Source organism: Agelaius tricolor, unplaced genomic scaffold, assembly GCF_023055355.1.
Source record: "Agelaius tricolor isolate 1412-34295 unplaced genomic scaffold, bAgeTri1.0.p SCAF_82, whole genome shotgun sequence".
NCBI classification, from domain to species: domain Eukaryota; kingdom Metazoa; phylum Chordata; class Aves; order Passeriformes; family Icteridae; genus Agelaius; species Agelaius tricolor.
Genome location: NW_027269342.1, coordinates 832292 through 852925, shown reverse-complemented (window position 1 = coordinate 852925; position 20634 = coordinate 832292). Strand labels below are relative to the sequence as shown.

General features: G+C 45.8%; 1 protein-coding gene across 5 annotated transcripts in view; it reads left to right on the top strand.

Annotated features, from left to right (window-relative positions):
- The window catches only part of BDNF (brain derived neurotrophic factor), a 40656-nt gene extending 34422 nt beyond the window's left edge, over nt 1-6234 (top strand). For all 5 annotated transcript variants that reach the window (XM_071418303.1, XM_071418306.1, XM_071418305.1 and 2 more), the window contains exon 2: nt 1883-6234. In XM_071418303.1, the coding sequence (XP_071274404.1) occupies nt 1883-2644 (762 nt within the window). In that variant the 3' untranslated portion in view covers nt 2645-6234. The remainder of the gene's footprint in view (nt 1-1882) is intronic.
- The last annotated feature ends 14400 nt before the right edge of the window (nt 6235-20634 follow it).

Here is a 20634-nt window from a genome sequence, read left to right as displayed (position 1 = left end):
ATGCCTCTTTTCCTCTCATTGGAGGAAGAAATCTGACACTCCCTGTAGAATGTTTTAAAAATTCCAACAGGAAAAAACTGCAAAATATTAATGTTCTGCATGGTTAGAGCAAACACTATGTTCCTGTGAGTCACAGATGTCAGGTTTGTTTAATCTTAATAAATCTATGCCACAACAACACTATTGAACAGGAAGAGGGATGGAGGGATGAAGGAAGAGTAGTGCTGGGTTAGAAAGGATTCTTGGCCAAAATCTTGTTTAGTGGGAGTCTGGAGATGAAGGGGGCATGGGCATAAACCTGAACACTTCCCACCCTGCCTTCATTAATTACATCTTGGACATTGCCTTTCTAGTGCACACTTCATTTTATTTGTATGTTTTATGATAAATTGCCTTTCCATGTTAAGTCATAAGAGTACTCATTTCCCACAGTACATTTGCTGGAGATAAAGTAAGCCTTTTTACATAGCACCCTGTTGGCAAACAAAAATAGCATTTACTCCAATGTGTGTTGCCAAGTATGAGGTACTTCCAAATGAAGTTCAAAAGCTCTGAAACATGCATTAGCTGCTTTTTCAAAAATGTGAACAATGCCACTGCTTTCTAGCAAACAGAACTGGTGAGAAGAGGGATTGGAAGGGAAAAAATAACAACTGGTGTGATAGATGTTGTAGTAGTGCCGGGGATCAGACAGAAGGCATAGCTCTCTGTCACTGCAGGATTTGGGGGTCCTTCTTGTAACAGGACTTAGAGCATCCACTCTGCCCTTGAGGAGGAAACAATTTCTACCTGAGCAGCCTTAGCAAAGCACTTGGGCAGGAGTTCATGTGAGCTCCCCGCGGCTGGGAGTCCCCACAGGAGTGAGCTGTGCTGATTCCAGGCCTGGTGAGGAATTGCCTGACCAGCACTCCTCTCTGGTGCTACCCCTCCCCTCCCAGTGAGGACAGAGATGAGCATGCACATACACCCTTAACACCTGCCAGATTTGGGGGCAGAATGTGAGAGAAACAGGCCAGCAGCTGTATTTCAGCATGGCAGTAGGGCTGGCGATGCTGGGTTTCATGATGGCCCCTGGGCTCTAGCTAGGTGTACATAAATGTTTTAGCCACCTGAGAACAGGTGCTGTGGGGCCCTGGAGAAGCACAGGGTAGTGGCTCTGCTGCTGTCACTTCAGTGTAGCTCTTCCCAGCTGTGTGTTCCAGCACGCCCCTTCCATGCTGTTCACATGATGCAAGCATCTGTCCTGCTCAAGTTTACTGCTCCAGGCCATGTTCTTGTTCTCTATTTTATGTATACATACACCTTCTACGTTTAGATGAGAAATTGACAATTGGATGGCTTCTTCCTGTGTTTTGAAGATTGCTTTCAAAACACAAATGCAGTTTATCCTGGTGCTGCTCAGCTGCTTGTTTGTTTGGGGTTTTTTTTGTGGGCAGAATGATGAGCTATTTTCTGCCTTAGAGAGATCTTCAAAATCAAGTATTTACATTTGCGCTTGAAATGGAAGTCTTGCCTCTCAGAGCTGTGGAGCTGTGTTTTATTGCTGAAATGTTGTATTGCTAAAGAGCAGTTCTGCTTTTGCTGTTACTTGGAATAGGTGTAATTGGTCAATAAATAAGGAGTCTCTGTAGTATCTAATCTAATACTTACACTGAGCGATTTTAGCATGTAGGAACTGAGTTGCTGGGATCAATGTTGCCTGTGCTGCAGCCTGTGCTTTTTCTGAAACTCTAATTTAAAGCACAGTCTTTAACAAGAGTATGCTTCATCACTGGTAATGAGTTGCAACTGCGTGCAGAACACCTCTGTAGAAAATGCACAGTCTTGTGAGTTTTATTACTCCAAACCTCGTAAGTTAATTTGTTTTTCTTGGTTTTTACAGTTCCACCAAGTGAGAAGAGTGATGACCATCCTTTTCTTTACTATGGTTATCTCATACTTCACTTGCATGAAAGCTGCCCCAATGAAAGAAGCCAGTCTAAGAGGACAAGGCAGCTTGGCTTACCCAGGTCTCCGGACCCACGGGACTCTGGAGAGCATAAACGGGCCCAGTGCCGGTTCCAGGGCGCTGACATCGTTGGCAGACACCTTTGAGCACGTCATAGAGGAGCTCCTGGACGAGGAGCAGGACATGCAGCCCGGCGAGGGAAACAAGGATGCAGACTTGTACACATCCCGAGTGATGCTAAGCAGCCAAGTGCCTTTGGAACCCCCGCTGCTGTTCCTGCTGGAGGAGTACAAAAACTACCTGGATGCCGCCAACATGTCGATGCGCGTGCGGCGCCACTCGGACCCCGCGCGCCGCGGGGAGCTGAGCGTCTGCGACAGCACCAGCGAGTGGGTGACGGCCGCCGAGAAAAAGACTGCGGTGGACATGTCCGGGGCCACCGTCACCGTGCTGGAGAAAGTCCCCGTGCCCAAAGGCCAGCTGAAGCAATACTTCTACGAGACCAAATGCAACCCCAAGGGGTACACAAAGGAGGGCTGCAGGGGCATAGACAAGAGGCACTGGAACTCGCAGTGCCGAACTACGCAGTCTTACGTGAGAGCTCTCACCATGGATAACAAAAAGAGAGTTGGCTGGCGCTTCATAAGGATAGACACTTCTTGTGTATGTACATTGACCATTAAAAGGGGAAGATAGTGGATTCGTGTTGTATAGATTATATTGAGACAAAATTATCTATTTGTATATATACATAACAGGGTAAATTATTCGGTAAAAAATAATTTTATGGACTGCATGTATGACTGAAGTTTATACAGTACAGTGGTTACACAATCTATTTATTGAACATATCCATGACCTGAAGGGGAACAATAGTCATTTGCGCACAAGTTTAAACAAAGAAACAAAAAAGAAAATCAAAAAAAAAAAAAAAAAAAAAAAAAAAGAAAATCAAGCGAACAAAAAAGTCTGCATTACATTCCTCCATAACATTGTGGTTTGTCGCCGTTGCCAAGAATTGAAAATATAAAAAATTTAAAAAAAAAAGAATAAAATTGCATGCTGCTTCAATTGTGAATTAATGATAAACTGTCCTCTTTCAGAAAAATAAATTGAACCAAAACATTCTGTTTACATTTTAGACAGTAAGTATCTTTAGTCTGTTAGTATATATGTTTACTGCTTCTAACTTCTGATAGCGTTGAAATTAAAACAATGTCAAGGTGCTGTTGTCATAGTTTTACTGTTTCTCTTTTACTTTTGAACTCCCATCAGATTGAAAAACAAAAAAATCATTACGTTATTCTGGATTAGAAAAAAATTTGGTTTTTGTATGTTGTGAAGGTGTTTGCAATAGCAGTCCAACTACTGACAAAAATAATAAAAAGAGGCAACTGAAAAAGAATGGTGATGTTCCACTTCACATTGTTGAACTTCAGGGTTAAAGACAACACTTATTTAACTGTATGGCAACATGCTTTTTTGGTTGTTGGGGGGGTGGTTTGTTGTTGTTGGGTTTTTTTTTTTTTGTCTTTCTTTTTCAATTTTCAGTCTTTTGAGACATGCATTTGCTTATACCATGTTTGCTTGTGTTTGAGAATTTTTTTTCCCCTTTTCTCCCTCTGGAGGGACATTGGTTGTGATCTTTAAGTATTTCACTTACCATAGAACTGGAGCTTGTCATATAGAGAATATTCTATAGTGTTCAGAGCAATTATTTTCCTATAATAAAAGACTGTGCTTGGATCAAATGTCTTGGTGAAGCACGGTGAGAGTGTCACTAGAAAAAGGGTCTAGGAAAGAGGATGGAGGGTCTGAAATCAGGCTGGTTGTGGGACTTTATAGCTCAGCCAGTTTGGGAACAAATGACAGTGCTTTGGGTTGGCTGGGGCTGTCCCAGTTGCAGTCATTACTGAATGTGCATCACGTTAGAGAGCAGAGCTTGGCCATGTGCGTGGATGCCCTTCCCCTGCAGAGCTGGTGGGCACACTCTGGGGCATCTGTGCCTGAAGGAGCCCTGGAAACCAGCTTGGGAATGGGACAGAGAGGAGCTGCTTCCAGCAGAAACAAATTGGCATTGTGTTCATGTGGCTCCACCTCTGCCGGCAGGCTTACCTTGTGAAACAAATACTGCCACTAAAAATCCACTCTGGAAGCAAATCAGGAGCAAGTGCTAGAGGAGCTGGCTTAGCTTGCTTGGGTCTGAGGGATGTGCTCACTGTGTGCTCCCCCTCTGCTGACAGAAGTACTGCTAAGAAGGCAGGTTGTGAGGCTGAGCTGTGCACAGCACACTGGCCACAGTGGGCTGAGCACTGAAATAGCTCCTTAGAAAGCTCACTGGAGGCTCAGGCTATATTTGTAGCTCCTGGAGATAAAAAATAGCTGAAGAGGTAGGAGAATACAGCAAAATATAATCTGCTTCTGAATGCTGTAGAATCTGTGTTTATTAAAACTCTGACTGGGCAAAGCTTACAGAAATATGTTTGCCCCAGGAATGCTCTTTGAAGAGCATATTTAAAACTGATTTTGTGTCATCACTGGTAGAAACCCATGCTGGAAGCTAACAGACACTTGACATCAGTGATTTCTTCTGCTTTGGGTAGAAGGGCAGCCCCTTCCTGAGGGTAACTGCCTGTTAAAGTGCCAGTGGCCAGACTGTGAGTGAGAAGAGAGGGTTGTGTGACCCACCTGAGCTTCAAACTTCAGCCTTCCCCATTGACTGCTGATGGGCATTTCCCACACAGGAAAAAAAAAAACCAAAAAAACCAAAACCCTTATTGAAATTCTCAAAACTTCATCTCCGATACTCTTCATGCAAATTAAATCATAGTATCAAAGACTCTTTTGTGTTGGAAGGGACCTTAAAGATCCCTTTTTCCATGGGCAGGTCCACCTTCCACCTGAGCATGTCACTGCCCTGGGGCGACACCTGTGTGTGTGTTGTAATTGGCATTGGGTAAAGGCAGCATGGCTCAGGAGCTGCTCTCAGCAGCACTGCTCACCTGCAGCAGAGAAGTGCTCTGATGCTGGCTCCTCTCAAAACAAGGGCTGGCTGCTGGGAAGGAAAGGATGGTGCTGATGTGGGAGCAACAAACAAATCACTCAGCTGGACTGCAAGGGGTAGCTAGGATCTGACAGGAATCCAACAACTGCCAGTTCAAAGAAACTTCCAAAAGAGAAGCGTTAGTGCCCAAATCATGCTAGAAGTAAAGCTCCTTACTTCTCAGAGTTAACTGTGGCTATATCCTTTGCTTGTAAATGCTCAGCTGGCACAGTGAGGGTGGTGCAGGTGTGGCAGAATGAGAGGAGTGGGATGGTGGCTTCAGAGGGATGAAGGACATCCCGTGGAGCTGGAGGCCCAGAGAGCTGTGCCTGGTACCTACACCAGAGTGACGTAGAGATGTGATTGAGAAGGTGCCAGCTCTGTGCTCAGTAACTGATCAGGAATTGATATTATTGATATTATTGATACTGATATTGGCAATTAACCTGGAGAACTGTGCCTGGTACCTACACCAGAGCGATATTCCCCTGAACATGCCAGCTCTGTGCTCGGTAACTGATCAGGAATTGATATTATTGATATTATTGATACTGATAATGGCAAAGAACTGTGCCTGGTACCTACACCAGAGCAATATTCACCAGAACATGCCAGCTCTGTGCTCGGTAACTGATCAGGAATTGATATTATTGATATTATTGATACTGATATTGGCAAAGAACTGTGCCTGGTACCTACACCAGAGCGATATTCCCCTGAACATGCCAGCTCTGTGCTCGGTAACTGATCAGTAATTGATATTATTGATACTGGCAATTAACCTGCAATAGTGATTGATATATATTGATATTATTGATATTGGCAATTAAGCTGCAGCCCCACAGCTCTGACATTAGACATCCATGCTCACAGGCTGGGCAGTTTTAGTTAACACAGAGACAGAGAGGGGAGGGTTGGTTTTCCTTCACATCACTTCATTAAACTCTTAATTAAACTTCATTAACTCTTGCTGTGGTCTGTTGGTGACAGAAGTATTCCATGCATGTCAGCAGGCCTAGTGCTGTGTTAAAGGACTCTTGCAACTGTAAGTTCATGTCTGTGGCCTTGTTCTCTATTATTCATCTTGTGTAACATAAATATTTATTGTATATTTATATAATTTTATGGTTTTTTGGGAAAATACTGAAATTGGCATTAAAATTTAAAAGCAACTGCGTCATATTGTAAATATAATTGAGCTATATTTAAGTGTACTGATTAACATAATATATGTTTAACTAGAGTTTTTTATGTTTTTAAATATATTTTCGAAATACATATATATATATATAAAATGGGGTTTTTTGGGGGACCATGTGACTTTTCTCTAATTGTAAAACAAACTTGAGTTTTACTATAAATATGTGTGTTCTTTGTTTTAAAACAATTTTTACTCTATTTTAGCAATAAAATCTCACTCGGAGGGCAGGTAGCCCCCTGTTTCATAGCTAGCATTGGGAGGGGAGGGATAGCAAGAATTTACTCCACATGAAAGCTGGGGATGCTTGCAGGATGATGCATTTCCAGTTAATTCCAGCACAAAAGTCCTCATGAACTAAAAGCCCATGAATGACATATATATGGTTTTACTCAAGTATAAAATAAAGAGCATAAGGGGGAGGGAGTTTCTTCCCTTAGTAGCTAAGGGGTAAGGGACACATAAACTCAATAGCTACAGTCATGTGCCTGATTTTTAAATGGTTATTTTAAAATTTATATTTTAAATTTATACTTATATTTTTTAAATTTATATTTATATCCCCTGCACTGATTTATGACCCTACAGAGTGCTAGGAGTGAGATTCCTCGGATTTAACACTTTGTTGGCATTTCTAAAATAATCTCTACTACAACTGCCAAGCCTGTACATTTAGTTGTCCCATAGACCTTTAATAATCAATAAATCCTCACGAGGAGTAGAAAACTTGCATATAACTTAAGGAGGGGGGTGGGGGGAAGCACAAACCCACACTCTCCCCAAAAAACCTATTGCTGCAGATTTTTCAGGAGCCCAGTGCCTGCAATATCTCACAGAAACTGAGGGAATTATTCTTCTGCAGACGGTCACTGGTATGAAACACGCCTGCATGCACATTACTTTTTTATTGTCACCCTGACATGGATGCTGCAGCCCTTGGGATGTGGATGGGCAGAGCTGCCTTTTGGCCATGCCATGTGCCTGCCTCTGCCTGGACCCTGCCTCCTTCCTGAGGCAGCACAGAGAATTTGCTTCAGCAATTAAAATATGTCTCGATGGTCTGACATGGGTGCCCAGGGGATGGAATGCACACACTCAAAATGCAGATTTGAGCTGCACGGGAAGGTACAGGTGCTAACCATACAGCCAGCCACTCTCTACTGAGTCCTAGCTCTGGAGGGGAAAACAAAGGAATTCCCATGGATTGCTCACCTGGAGAAGAACAACAACAACAACAAAAAAAAGATTCATAGCTAGGCTTTAAAATTACTCAGCAGAAAAATAATAGAAAGCAATAAAAGGTTTTTGAAGAGAAGTGAAGGCTACACTGAAGTGTAATGAGAGGGGGGGAGGATGTTTATTTCAGTTTGTCCCAGGTGGATCTAATACATGGCTTCCACAGGCTCCTTCCCCTAATTAGGTCCTCATTGAGGAGACACCTTCTGGCAGGTCAATTAAAATGGAAAAGTAATTGATGCCCTTCTTTTGAGTAAATATAAAGAGCACTGACATCTGACCTTGTGAAGGAATTGGAATTTTAAAGACAGGGAGTATCTGTATGTGGTGTTTTGAAAGAAGAGGAGGTTTTTTTTCCCTGAACTTTTTTTATATGTAGAGTTTGGTTTTTTAAAACAACTTCCTACCATTTTGAGTACTCAGAGACTGTGGTGTTGCTACAAACCAGAGAATTTAGGGTGATAGCTTTATTTTGATGCCTGTGGGAGATGGACTGGAGATAGCACAAGTGATCCTGCTTTTCCACACAAGATCTGGGCTCACCTGTGGAATTTTAAATGCTTCTGGTAAGTCTTTCAAGTCTTTTAAATCCTGTTAGACAGTGGCAGAAAGCACTTGGAGACAACTGCTCTTTGTCTCTCCCCATCCAGGGGCACAGAGCTGCAGGTTTTTGCTTTGCTGTGCAGTCTGTAGAACCTGCCCGTGACCTGCTCCATCCTCCAGGCTGCAGTCCCACACGTGGAGCTGTGTTTATCTAGGTCTGAGATCACTCCTGGTGCTGCTGAAGCGTCTCTGCTGCTCAGGCTGGGGGGCTGAGCAACCCCAGGGCTGCTGCATCCCTGCTCTGCAGGAGCAACGTGCAGGGTTCCCAGGATTGGCAGTGCCTGGGAGGAGCAGGGGCTGCCCTGCAGCCCAGAGCCCTCCCCTGCTCACTTCAGAGCCCATCTGAGCAACAGCTGCCAGCTGCTCATGCAGAGAGGAGGATTTGGCTGTGAGGCTTCTTGCCTAAATGCCCTGTCCTGCCTGGGCCAGCCGAGGGATGGCCTGCAAGGAAGGAGATGTCCTGCTGGGAGTGCAGAGTTTGGCACTTCCACAAACGGCATCTCGTGAGTCTACACTCTGAGAATGTCTCCCTTTGCTAGAAGAATCCTTTCCTTATCCTGTCCCTTCCTGCCCTTTAGTAAAAAAATCTGGTGTAGCCTAAAGTCTGTGAAGTTCAAACTGCAGTTGATGCAGTGTGTAAAGCAAGCTGCCTGCTCCTCCTGTGTTATGTTAATTACAACAGCCTTTAAAACTGCTCAGACTCTAAACAGGGGTGCAGGTACCTGCTGGACTAAATATTCCTTCAACTTCCAGGGTTTTAAATTCCTTCCAGGGTTTTAAATTATCTTGAGAAGATTTCCAGTTACAGCATTCTCTGACCTTTAAAGACCATTCAGACTCATTTTTTCTCTAACCACAACATGGTCCTTCATTGAAGTTCCACTATATTTGGACTCCAACCTTGGGAACGTGTTATTTCAAGACAATATGAAATATGTGGGACCATGTTTCTGTTACAAAAATAGTGCTGCCAGTGTCACCATTTGCTGCCATGGAACAGCCCAGTGAGGCCCTTTCTCTTCCAGATGTATGCTCTGATTGGAACAGCTGTAAAGCTGAATGGAAGGACACACCCAAAAAGCTTTGGGAAATAGAAAAAGAACAAATCTAGCAGCTTTGTTGAGAGCAAAGAGCAGGTGATGTACTGCTGCTTCCCCTGGACATCCCCACCTTGGCCATTCAGCCACAAATGCATATCCAAAGTCCTGTTTAGCTACAAGAAACTCAAACTGTGCAGCTTTTTTTTTTTTTTTTTTTTTTTATTAGTCCCTCTGGTTTGCTTTATTCTTGGGCTAAGCAAAATGTCTGTCCTTGCTGTCCCTGTGTGATGCAGGCCATCTGGTGAGCAAGAACAGCCTCAGCAACACAAGTATTTATTAAAAAAATCAAATCAAATCACCACATCACCTTGTAAATTAATACTGGGGGTTTTTTTGCCTCATGGGAGCTCCTGCTCCTGAGGGTAGAGCCAAAGGGACGTGCAGATCTCTGCTGACAGGAGATTGCCAGGGCTGCAGCAATGAGGGGACACGTGGCTGTGTCACCCAAGGTGAAACCACCTCCCAGCTTGTGACCACTCTTCCCTTGGCTTTGAGTAAATGAGTCTTGGACGTGCCTGAAGGGTCCAGAGAAAGCCTCACCCAGCTGCAGCTGAGCTGCTCAGAGCAGCCTCATTCTCTTACACCTCTTTGCCTGTGAGCTGCCCCTCCTCGCTGTGCTGTGCGCATCACTCACTCCTCCCCTGGCAGGGCCATGAGTTCGGGCATGCCCATCCCTGCTGGCTGCTGTGCACTCTGCTCAGGGCTCTGCTCAGCAGCAGAGGGAGCAGAGCAGCCCTGCTGCCCTGCCCTGCCCCGCTGTGTCACCCAGCTCCTTGCTGGCTCCCTGCAGGACAGCACACAGGGTGGCCCCGTGCTCCTCAGCCCTGCAGGAGGAACGGGCCATGCCCCTGTTCTCAGGAGCCTTGCTGCAAACAAAGCTGGCCAGTGAAACAGAAATTCAGCACCTGGTGTGCCAAACAGCAGCTTTGCCTTCCCAGGGGAAAATAGGGCAAGGGCTTGGAATGCTGGGAAGGATGCAAGTTTGACAGGGAAGTCTCACAGATATGTGAGCTTAGCAGAAAGGTTTTTGAATGTAGAGTCTGAAGAAGGAATAGAGATGGAAGCAAGTTTTGGTATAGAAGAAAGAATTGCTGAGCCAGTGTTACTGGATAACCAAGGAGGCAGAGGGTGTGTTAGTTAGAAGGGGTTTTATGGCTTAGAGCAAAGGATAAACCACCCCAAACAAGAAGATGTTTTTACCAAGCAGAAAGATAGCACAGGCAAAAAAGGCAGCAAAGTTGCAAGTAGAAAAAAGGTCTCAGAATTTTCCTCTGCAAGAAAACTGAAAAACAACTTCTAGCTTAAACTGTTAACATACTAACTTTTAGTGATTGGAGAATAGTAACATGAATATGGTAATTACAGGAGTTATGATAGGCTATAGATAAAAGTTAAGGTAGAGATTGGTTGTACTGGATGAAGATGCTCAGCAAAGAAAAGTATATAATGCACTGTAACCTAAAGAAAAGTTTATAATGCATTGTAACCTAAAGAAAAGTCTAGAATGCATTGTAACCTAAAGAAAAGTATATAATGCATTGTAACCTAAAGAAAAGTCTAGAATGCACTGTATCCAAAACCAAAGGGGCTCCAGGCCTGCCTGCAGCTGGAGCTGCCAGCTGTGGGCACAGCTCTGTCACCCACCACCCTGGGCTGCTGTAACCTCTTGGATACAATAAACTGCATTTTGGAGAGCCCCTGGAGTGCAGCATCTCTCATTCAGGCTCTTTCACTGGAAGAGGCTGATGGAAGGAAAGCATCAGTTTAAGGCTGTGTTCCCTTAAACATGCATGGCTGTTAGCTTCCCAAAAAGACAGCAGTGTCCACAGGGCTGTCTGCATGGGGGACCTGAGGGTCAGGTGTGCATTTCAGTGATTTCAGGGAGCACACAGCCCTTCCTGCCAGCTGTCACACTCAGCTGGCACAGTGTGGGACACAGACAAACATGAAATCCCTCTGCAAACCTCTCAGGCAGGCATCTGCAGTCAGCAGTGCTGCTCCTGTCTGTGCCCTCTCTAATTAAACCTGAGATTCCAGGCATAGCTCTGCATGTCCCCACGGCTTGCTAATTGTTGCCTGCATGCGAAGTGAGAGGAACAATGAAGATCAAGCAGTGCAGACAATAGTTAGAGCAGCTAATTAGCCCTGCCTGTCACTGAAAGTAGTGGATGGGCTGCCTTGCTTGAGCTTCCAAGGCAATATGTCAATGGGAAGGGATCCTGAAATAAAGGGTTCCTGGAGCCTGTGGGGGTCTGCAATCCACTACCCATGCAATGGTCACCCCATGAATTCTCCTTAGGAAACACAACACTCTGTTCTGTGCTTCCTAACTCCACAGATACCTATGGCTTCCAAGAATTGGTGCAATTTCCCTGATAAAGCATGGATCAGGTATTGAGCAGGGCTGTAACCTTGGTCTAATTTACATCAGTGAAATGACCACCTCTGCAGTAAGTTGGGGCACTGCAGAACAAAGCTGCAAGCCCAGAGACCTCTGCAAATATTCATTCTTGGAGCTTTTGTTTTTTTCTCCTTTAAATAGGACGATTTTTACTTAATCACAGAGCCTAATTCTGCCTTTGAAAAGCTCAGTGTCTCCTGAATTTAGCTGGAGGATTAAAGAGCACTCAATAAATCAATAGAGAATAAGTCTAGCAGAAGCCATTCTGGACAGAATCAGGAGAAACTTGGGGTGAAGACTGGCAGAGGAGTTTGAATTCCCAGGGATGTGCTTGTTTTAGATTTTCATGGATGTGTTTGGTTTGAATTCACAGGGATGTGTTTGGTTTGGGTTTTCAGCGATGTGCTCAGTTTGAATTGACATGGAAGTGGGTTTTTTTTATTTATTTTCATGGGTGTATTTGGTTTGTAATTTCATTGGTGCGTTTGGTTTGACTTCACATGGATGTGTTTGGTTCGACTTCTCAGGCATGTGTTTGGTTTGGATTCACACGGATGTAGGGGTTTTTTTGGGTTTTCATGGATGTGTTTGGTTTGAATTTTCATGGATATGTTTGGTTTGAATTCACACAGATGTGGGGGGTTTTTTTGGATTTTCACGGATGTGTTTGGTTTGGATTTTCAGGGATGTGCTTGGTTTGGATTTTAATGGATGTGTTTGGTGTGGATTCACAGGGATGTGTTTGGTTTGAATTCACATGGATGTGGAGGTTTTTTTTGGATTCACATGGATGTGTTTGGTTTGGATTCTCATGGATGTGTTTGGTGTGGATTCACAGGGTTGTGTTTGGTGTGGGTTCTCAGGGATGTGTTTGGTGTGGATTCTCATGGATGTGTTTGGTGTGGATTCTCAGGGATGTGTTTGGTGTGGATTCTCAGGGATGTGTTAGGTGTGGATTCTCATGGATGTGTTTGGTGTGGATTCTCAGGGATGTGTTAGGTGTGGATTCTCAGGGATGTGTTTGAGGTGCATTCAGCCATGGGCACCCAGCAGGGATGAGGAACCTGCCGTGTCTCCCAGGTGCTGCAGACTTGCCCTGGCCTCAGGCTCAGCTGGGCTCCCTGGCTCTGCTCTCTCACCAGGTTTTGCTGCTGCTGCTCTGAGTGTGGCTGGTTCTGCTTTACCAGCAGGCTGAGCTCCATGCCTGGGCACAGGCTCCTGCCGCTGCCTGGCTGGCTGGGAATTGCCATTTTGCCTTGAAGCCCATTGCCATGGCTGGCTGGGAATTGCCATTTTGCCTTGAAGCACATTGCCATGGCTGGCTGGGAATTGCCATTTTGCCTTGAAGCACATTGCCATGGCTGGCTGGGAATTGCCATTTTGCCTTGAAGCACATTGCCATGGCTGGCTGGGAATTGCCATTTTGCCTTGTTCCCCCCAGCAGTTCTCCCTCTCCACCAGACAGAGCACAGACCCTGCTCTGGCCCAGCTCTGTGGCCACCAGCTGGTTTTGCCTCTTTGTGTGCCATCCATTGCACCCAGAGCTTTCTGCCATTACCCAGGAGGGGTTTTCCTGTCCCTAAGCATTGCTGGGTCCCAATGAAAAGTCACCAAAATATTTACCTTTAGGGGCCTGCAGTGTTTTGCAATGTGTTCCTGTGAAACTCTGCTGAACAGGGATATTTAAAAAGCAAGCACAAACAGAAAAGATATGCCAAAGCTCTGATTGCTGTGAGTGGTAACTAGGAAATTACAAGAATTTGTATTCAAGTTTTATTTGAATTTATTTGTATTCAAGACATTCAAATACAACGTTTGAGCTGCAGGGACGGAACTCTGCCTCTTCTCCTCACATGGCAGGCACACCAACCTCTCTTCTCAGCCAGCTTGGTCTGCAAGGCAGCAAACACAGAGCTATTCCTTACAGCTCTTCTGGGAATAAAAAGTGTACCTGATTTTGGGCAAATCACATCATTTGGGTTGGGAAGTCAGGGTTTGAATAAACACTGATTTGATTAGGAAAAGTGTTTCTTTCAACTGTTACCAGCATACTTCTGACCTACAGTTTTCTGTCTTTTGAGATGAGCAATAGATGATGGTGCCAAAAGCTTTTGAGGTTTGAGACACACTTATGAAGACTGCAGCACATCACAGGATGCAAAACCCTTATTCTTTAATAAATTACATATTGCAAAATATCTGTCCATTGATGCTAAAATATCTACAATGTAAATATTTGCTGATATAAATGCAACCTTTCATTAAATATCTGAACAAAGCCTGTGTGGCAGGCTGTGTGAGTCACTGATGCAGATGAAGCTGTATTGATTACCAATGCAAAGGTCCACACTGTAGGCTGATTTTATTTATCAGAATGCATGTACCACTCCAAAACTGGGAATACTCCTACCCACAAAGTATTTAAAGGATGTTCAAAATAAAATCCCCCTCTGCAAGTATAAAACCCTGTCAAAGACTTCAGACTTCTCAAGTACACTGCAGACTTGAAATGTTGGAAAATATGGGCTCCAGACTTCTTTTTTTTTTTTGGCCTGGCAAGCAAATGTGACATCTTTGAAGTCCTGGATGCAGCCCAGCCAGGGGCAGGGCTGTGTGTGTCCCTTCCCACAGTCACTCCAGCCCAAAGCTGTGGGACCAGGTGGGTTCACACAGGGATCCAGGTGTCTGAGCCTCAGCAGCAGCCAACTGGGGACTGGGGAAAAACGTGAGGAGCTGGTAGTGATGCCTTGGGAAGGCTGAGCTAGGACAGAGCTAAAGAATCAAGCAGGGATGGATTCAAAGCATCTCCTCCATGGATCCACCTTGGGCAGCACCAGAGCCCAGCCAGGCCTGCACCCAAGATGAACCAAAATGGCCCCAAAATGCCCCAGCGCTCCCGGGCTCTCTCCCTTGGATCAGTTCTGCTCCATTTGCATCTTGCAGTTCATTGTCCCATCCCAGCTTTAGCCCCTGCAGTCCCACCCTGCTTGTTTTTCTCTCTCCAGCCCACGGGGTTTGTGCTCTGGGGCTGAGATTGGGATCATTTGTCCTTGGTGCCCAGCTGGAGCAGGAATTGTTTTGTCTCCCTGCTCTGTGCACAGAGCTCAGCATCCCCTCATGTGAAGCTCAGACCCACACACTAAAGCAGCACAGAATGGGAAATATAGAAAAGCTAAACCCTGAGGCATCAGTATTACCTGTTCAAAATCCCTGTGGATAATTAACTGCCGATCACACCATCACTGCTCTCATTCTCTCCATTCTGCTTCCCTCTCTTTGTTTCTCAAACTCCTCACTTGCAGGGGAGCCCAGGGTGGGTTCAGGTTTGCTGCACAGCCAGGCCCAGCACAGAAACCTGCCCCAGGGACAGGCCAGGGCAGGGCAGAGTGTGGTGGTGTTCTCAGGGGTCCCAGCATGAAGGAAGAGATGAGAATCTTGACTCCATGTTTCAGAAGGCTGATTTGTTATTTTATTATATATATTATATTAAAAGTAAATGATATATTATAACTACACCAAAAGAATAGAAGAAAGGATTTCATCAGAAGGTTAGCAAGGAATAGAAAAGAATGAATAACAAAAGCTTGTGACTCTCAGAGAGTCTGAGACAGCCGGACTGTGATTGGCCATTAATTAGAAATAACCAACATGGACCAATCAAAGATGCACCTGTTGCATTCCACAGCAGCAGATAATTATTGGGGTTTTTTCCCCTCTGAGGCTTCTCAGCTTCTCAGGAGAAGAATGCTGGCAAAGGGATTTTTCAGAAAATATCACAGTGACAGCAGAGATGCTCCCCCTCCAGCAGAACAGAACCCCCTGGAGAGCCCATCTGCATGGAGGAGGCAGCTTGCAGGACCCTGGGGGGAGGCAGGGGGCTGGCTGGGTCTGTGCCTCAGGAAGCAAGGCTGATTAACTGCTTCCCACTAATTAAAAAAATGGCACAAAGCCATTTCTGGCAGAGAGGAGGGGATTTGCCCCAGAAAGGAGCAAAAGGGGAAGGGCACAGAAAATCCCCTTCCCCTGGCCTTGGGAAGACAAGGCTAAGATGTTGAGGAGCACTGGGCAGAACAACTGGAAAGAAAAGGCAGAGAAACTGGGGAAGCTGGTGTTAGCTGTGTGCAAGAAGGAGAGAAAGCAATGTGAACAGTGCAGCCAGCCAGGGGGAAACACTGCCCTTGGAATATTGTAAGGACTGGCAGAGCAGGGATGCTGCTGAGCACAGAGGGTGAGCTGGAGGCTCTGGGGGCCAGCCAAGGGGGGCTTGTAGCCCCACACTTCTCTTCACAGAGAAAACCAAGGCACACCTCTTCCCAGAGTATTTCTGGGATTCACATTCTCTGAAGCTCAGAGAAAGGAAACACAATTCCTATCATTTGCTGTGCCTGTGTTTGTGCCAAAGCAGAATGCAACATGGAGATTGTGCAACCCAGGGTGATGGGGTTTTGTTTCCTTGGCCTGTCAGGGCCAGGTGTGTGTGTGTGGGGACTGTGGGTGACAGCCACGAGATTCTGAGCAGTGTGAGCAGAGTTGAGTGCTTGGCAGATTCCATTTTTGATGTATAGGATAATCTAGTATAATAAATATAATAATCATAATAAATAATTAATTAGCCTTCCGACATCAGTGGAGTCAGATGCATCATCCTCTCTCCCTCCCCACCATCGGAGTTGCCTGTGCAGGGAGAATTTTTTTAGGTACGATTGGACACAACAGTTTATGTGTTGAATCTTTTATCTTACAGAGAGACAACTTCTTTACTTCTTTACAACAGGGGGATTTGACCACCAGCAGCCCCTGCCTGGTGGTGCTTGTGTGGCCCAGGGTGTGCAGAGGAGCAGCTCTGCAGAGGAGCAGATGTTGAGCACGGGCCAGCAGATGTTCCAGCTCTGCAGAGGAGCAGATGTTCCAGCTCTGCAGAGGAGCAGATGTTCTAGCCCTGCAGAGGAGCAGATGTTCCAGCTCTGCAGAGGAGCAGATGTTCCAGCCCTGCAGAGGAGCAGATGTTCCAGTTCTGCAGAGGAGCAGATGTTGTGGCTCTGCAGAGGAGCAGATGTTCTAGCCCTGCAGAGGAGCAGATGTTCCGGCTCTGCAGAGGAGCAGATATTCCAGCTCTGCAGAGGAGCAGATGTTGTGGCTCTGCAGAGGAGCAGATGTTCCAGCCCTGCAGAGGAGCAGATGTTGTGGCTCTGCAGAGGAGCAGATGTTCTAGCCCTGCAGAGGAGCAGATGTTCCAGTTCTGCAGAGGAGCAGATGTTGTGGCTCTGCAGAGGAGCAGATGTTGTGGCCCTGCAGAGGAGCAGATGTTCCAGCTCTGCAGAGGAGCAGATGTTCCAGCTCTGCAGAGGAGCAGATGTTCCAGCCCTGCAGAGGAGCAGATGTTCTAGCCCTGCAGAGGAGCAGATGTTCCGGCTCTGCAGAGGAGCAGATATTCCAGCTCTGCAGAGGAGCAGATGTTGTGGCTCTGCAGAGGAGCAGATGTTCCAGCCCTGCAGAGGAGCAGATGTTGTGGCTCTGCAGAGGAGCAGATGTTCTAGCCCTGCAGAGGAGCAGATGTTCCAGCTCTGCAGAGGAGCAGATGTTCCAGCTCTGCAGAGGAGCAGATGTTGTGGCTCTGCAGAGGAGCAGATATTCTAGCCCTGCAGAGGAGCAGATGTTGTGGCCCTGCAGAGGAGCAGATGTTCCAGCTCTGCAGAGGAGCAGATGTTGTGGCCCTGCAGAGGAGCAGATGTTCCAGCTCTGCAGAGGAGCAGATGTTCTAGCCCTGCAGTGGAGCAGATGTTGTGGCTCTGCAGAGGAGCAGATGTTGTGGCTCTGCAGAGGAGCAGATGTTCCAGCTCTGCAGAGGAGCAGATATTGTGGTTCTGCAGAGGAGCAGATGTTCCAGCTCTGCAGAGGAGCAGATGTTCCAGCTCTGCAGAGGAGCAGATGTTGTGGCTCTGCAGAGGAGCAGATGTTCCCTCCCTGTGGCTTTTAGGACATCTCCTGCTGGAGATGTGCAGCCCCACCCACGCTCCAGCCCCAGCTCCAGGCTGCAGCACACACTTGTGCCAAAGCATCTGCTTCGTGCTGCTCCTGACAGCCCCACATATGGACAGAAATGAGCTTAAAAATAAAAATAATCCTGCTGTGCTGGCGATAGAGAGACACGGGGAGACTGACTGGGTGATCAGAATCTGATTTTATTGTGGGATACAAATGCTCATGTACTATTTCAGGGAGACTAGTGATGTGCACTGCAATGATTGGGTTAAAATCACGTACACAAATGCTTATGTACTATTTCAGGGAGACTAGTGATGTGTACTGCAATGATTGGGTTAAAATCACATACACAAACTTCTGTATATAACAACATCTCTTGCTTGCAGAGTTTAATGGGATTTTCTTTTTCCACTTTGATTTAAGGGGTTCTTACAATCTTGCAATCCAGCAATCCATTTTCAAAGTTCCGTTTGCTTTTGCCAAGGCATCCTGTTATCAAATCTCTTATGTTAACCAGGCCCAAAGGCCATCATCTGCCTTGTGTCCCCCAACATTCCACAACATTCCAACACTGCTGCAGCTGCAGCAAGCTCAGGTCTGGGGTCCCCAAGTGCCAGCTGCTGGCTTGGCAAGGTGACCAGCACCAGAGCTGCAGTCCCTTGCCTCTGCCCCAAACTGGCCCGTGCTCAGCATCACGGCTCAGCTGTGGGGATGGAAAGAGGGTGAGGAACCACTGGGTTGGAGTGGAGTAACTAAAGCTGAGATGTGAGTCACGTCAGCCACATTTGTGAGCATTTGTGCTTTCATCAGCACCGCTGTGAGACACCAGAAACTTCTCAGAGGAAACCCCCGGCCTCCGCAAGCAGATGATCAATGGCATGAGCAATTAAAAACACTGTCAGAGACATTCAGGGGGTGTTGTTTATGCTGCATCCAGCTGCAAAGCAAACAACCCAGGCCTGTGGGGTTTGGGTAGTGCAGGCTGTACTTGCTGGTTTAATTATAGCATAAGTGAGGCATCAGGCCCATGTCTTCCCTTTTTCTGGAAAAGTCTCATTCGGTTTATCACTCATTACCTGAGAATTAATGACTCACACAGACACCAGAGAAGGTGGAAGAATAAGTATCTCTTTCATGAGAATGGAATAAATAATAACAAGTACTTCTTTTTTTGTCCTAGTGGATTTGGTGACCTTTTGGGAAAGACTGCTTTCCTTTACCAACTGTATCTCATTTAAACATGCAGTTGTGTGCCTCCTCTCATCTTCCTTTCCGTGTTTGATTTCTGATTTGATTTTCTCCCTAATTGCTGCCAACCTTTGTGCCTGAGCAGGGACAAAGGGGCCAGGATGGAAATTCTGCTTTGATTGAGGCAGATGTGTTTGCATATTGTTTGCATGGAAGGGAAATCTTGGCACATATCAATCACATGGCACATATCAATCACATGTCACATATCAATTCCTGATTAGCATAACACAGCACTGTGTGAATGCCTCAGATCACAGATTTGTGTGATTTGTCGAAGACTTGTGAGAGGTACCAAAGGTTTATGTGAATTTCATGTTTCACAGATCACAGATTTGTGTGAATTATCACAGATTTGTCTGAATTTCACATATCACAGATTTGTGTGATTTACCGCAGATTGGTGTGAATTGTCACAGATTTCTGTGAATTTTCAGATTTGTCTGAATTTCACATTTAACACTTCACAGATTTGTGTGAATTATCACAGATTTGTTTCAATTTCACATTTCACAGATCACAGATTTGTGTAAATTATCCCAGATTTGTCTGAATTCCACGTTTCACACGTCACAGTTTTGTTTGAATTACCACAGATTTCAGTGAATTATCTTAGATTTCTGTGAATTTCGCAGTTCACGTCACAGATTTGTATGAATTTCACAGATTTGTCTGAATTATTCCAGATTTTTGTGAATTCCACGTTTCACATATCACAGATTTCTGTGAACTGTCACAGATTTCTGTGAATTATCACAGATTTGTCTGAATTTCAGAGATTTGACTGAATTCCATGTTTCACATATCACAGATTTGTCTGAATTTCACATATTTGTATGAATTTCACAGATTTGTCTGAATTTCAGAGATTTGACTGAATTCCACGTTTCACATATCAGAGATTTGTCTGAATTTCATGTTTCACGTATCACAGATCTGTTTGAATTATCACAGATTTGTTTGAATTGTCATGGATTTGTCTGAATTTCACATTTCACGTACCACAGATTTGTGTGAATTTGACAAATTTGTCTGAATTCCACATTTCACATACAACAGATTTGTGTGATTTGTCACAAAGGTGTGTGAATTTCCCAGATTTTTGTGAATTATCGCAGATTTGTGTGAATTTCATATTTCACATATCAGATTTGTGTGAATTATCACAGATTTTTGTGAATTATCGCAGATTTGTGTGAATTAGCGCAGATGTTGTGAATTATCACAGATGTTTGTAATTAATTCCACAGGTGTCACTACTTTGTCAATTAACAAATCCCGGGATTGATTGACAGCTGCTTCAGCCAATCAGATCTCTCCTAAGGCTGCGGGCATTTCATTGGTCAGATCCGATGGGGGCGTGGGGATTCGACCAATGAGAGCGCAGCGCGGGGGTCCCTCACGCGCCCTATAAAAGGTGGGGCGGGGCGCTAGCCGCGCTCAGTTCTTCACGGCCCCGCCCGGGCCGTACTGCGCTCCGCCCGCTCCCCTCACGAAGCTCCCGTACGCATGCGGCCCCCGTGGCTCTCGGCGAGGGCAGCCGTGGGGTGTGGGGGCACCGTGAGGAGCGGCAGGCGATGGCAGAGCCGTGTGGTGGTGATTCGCACCGCGGCCGTGCCCTCCGGCACCCCCGTGCCCGTGTGCCCCCCTGGTTTCCTGAGGCGCTTTCTTGCTCGTCCTTCTCCTGACGGCGGCTCGCAGCCCTCACACAGAATGTTCCAGAAAGATTATCTCCTGTGCAAGGTAGCAGCGTCCTGTTTGCAGGGCTTGCCTCCGCTGGGGTTTCTGCTGGTATTATCCGACGTTTAGGTGAGAAACAAGGGGGTTTGGAGCCGGGGAGGTTTGTGTCATGTTTGTTGTTTTAATTCATAA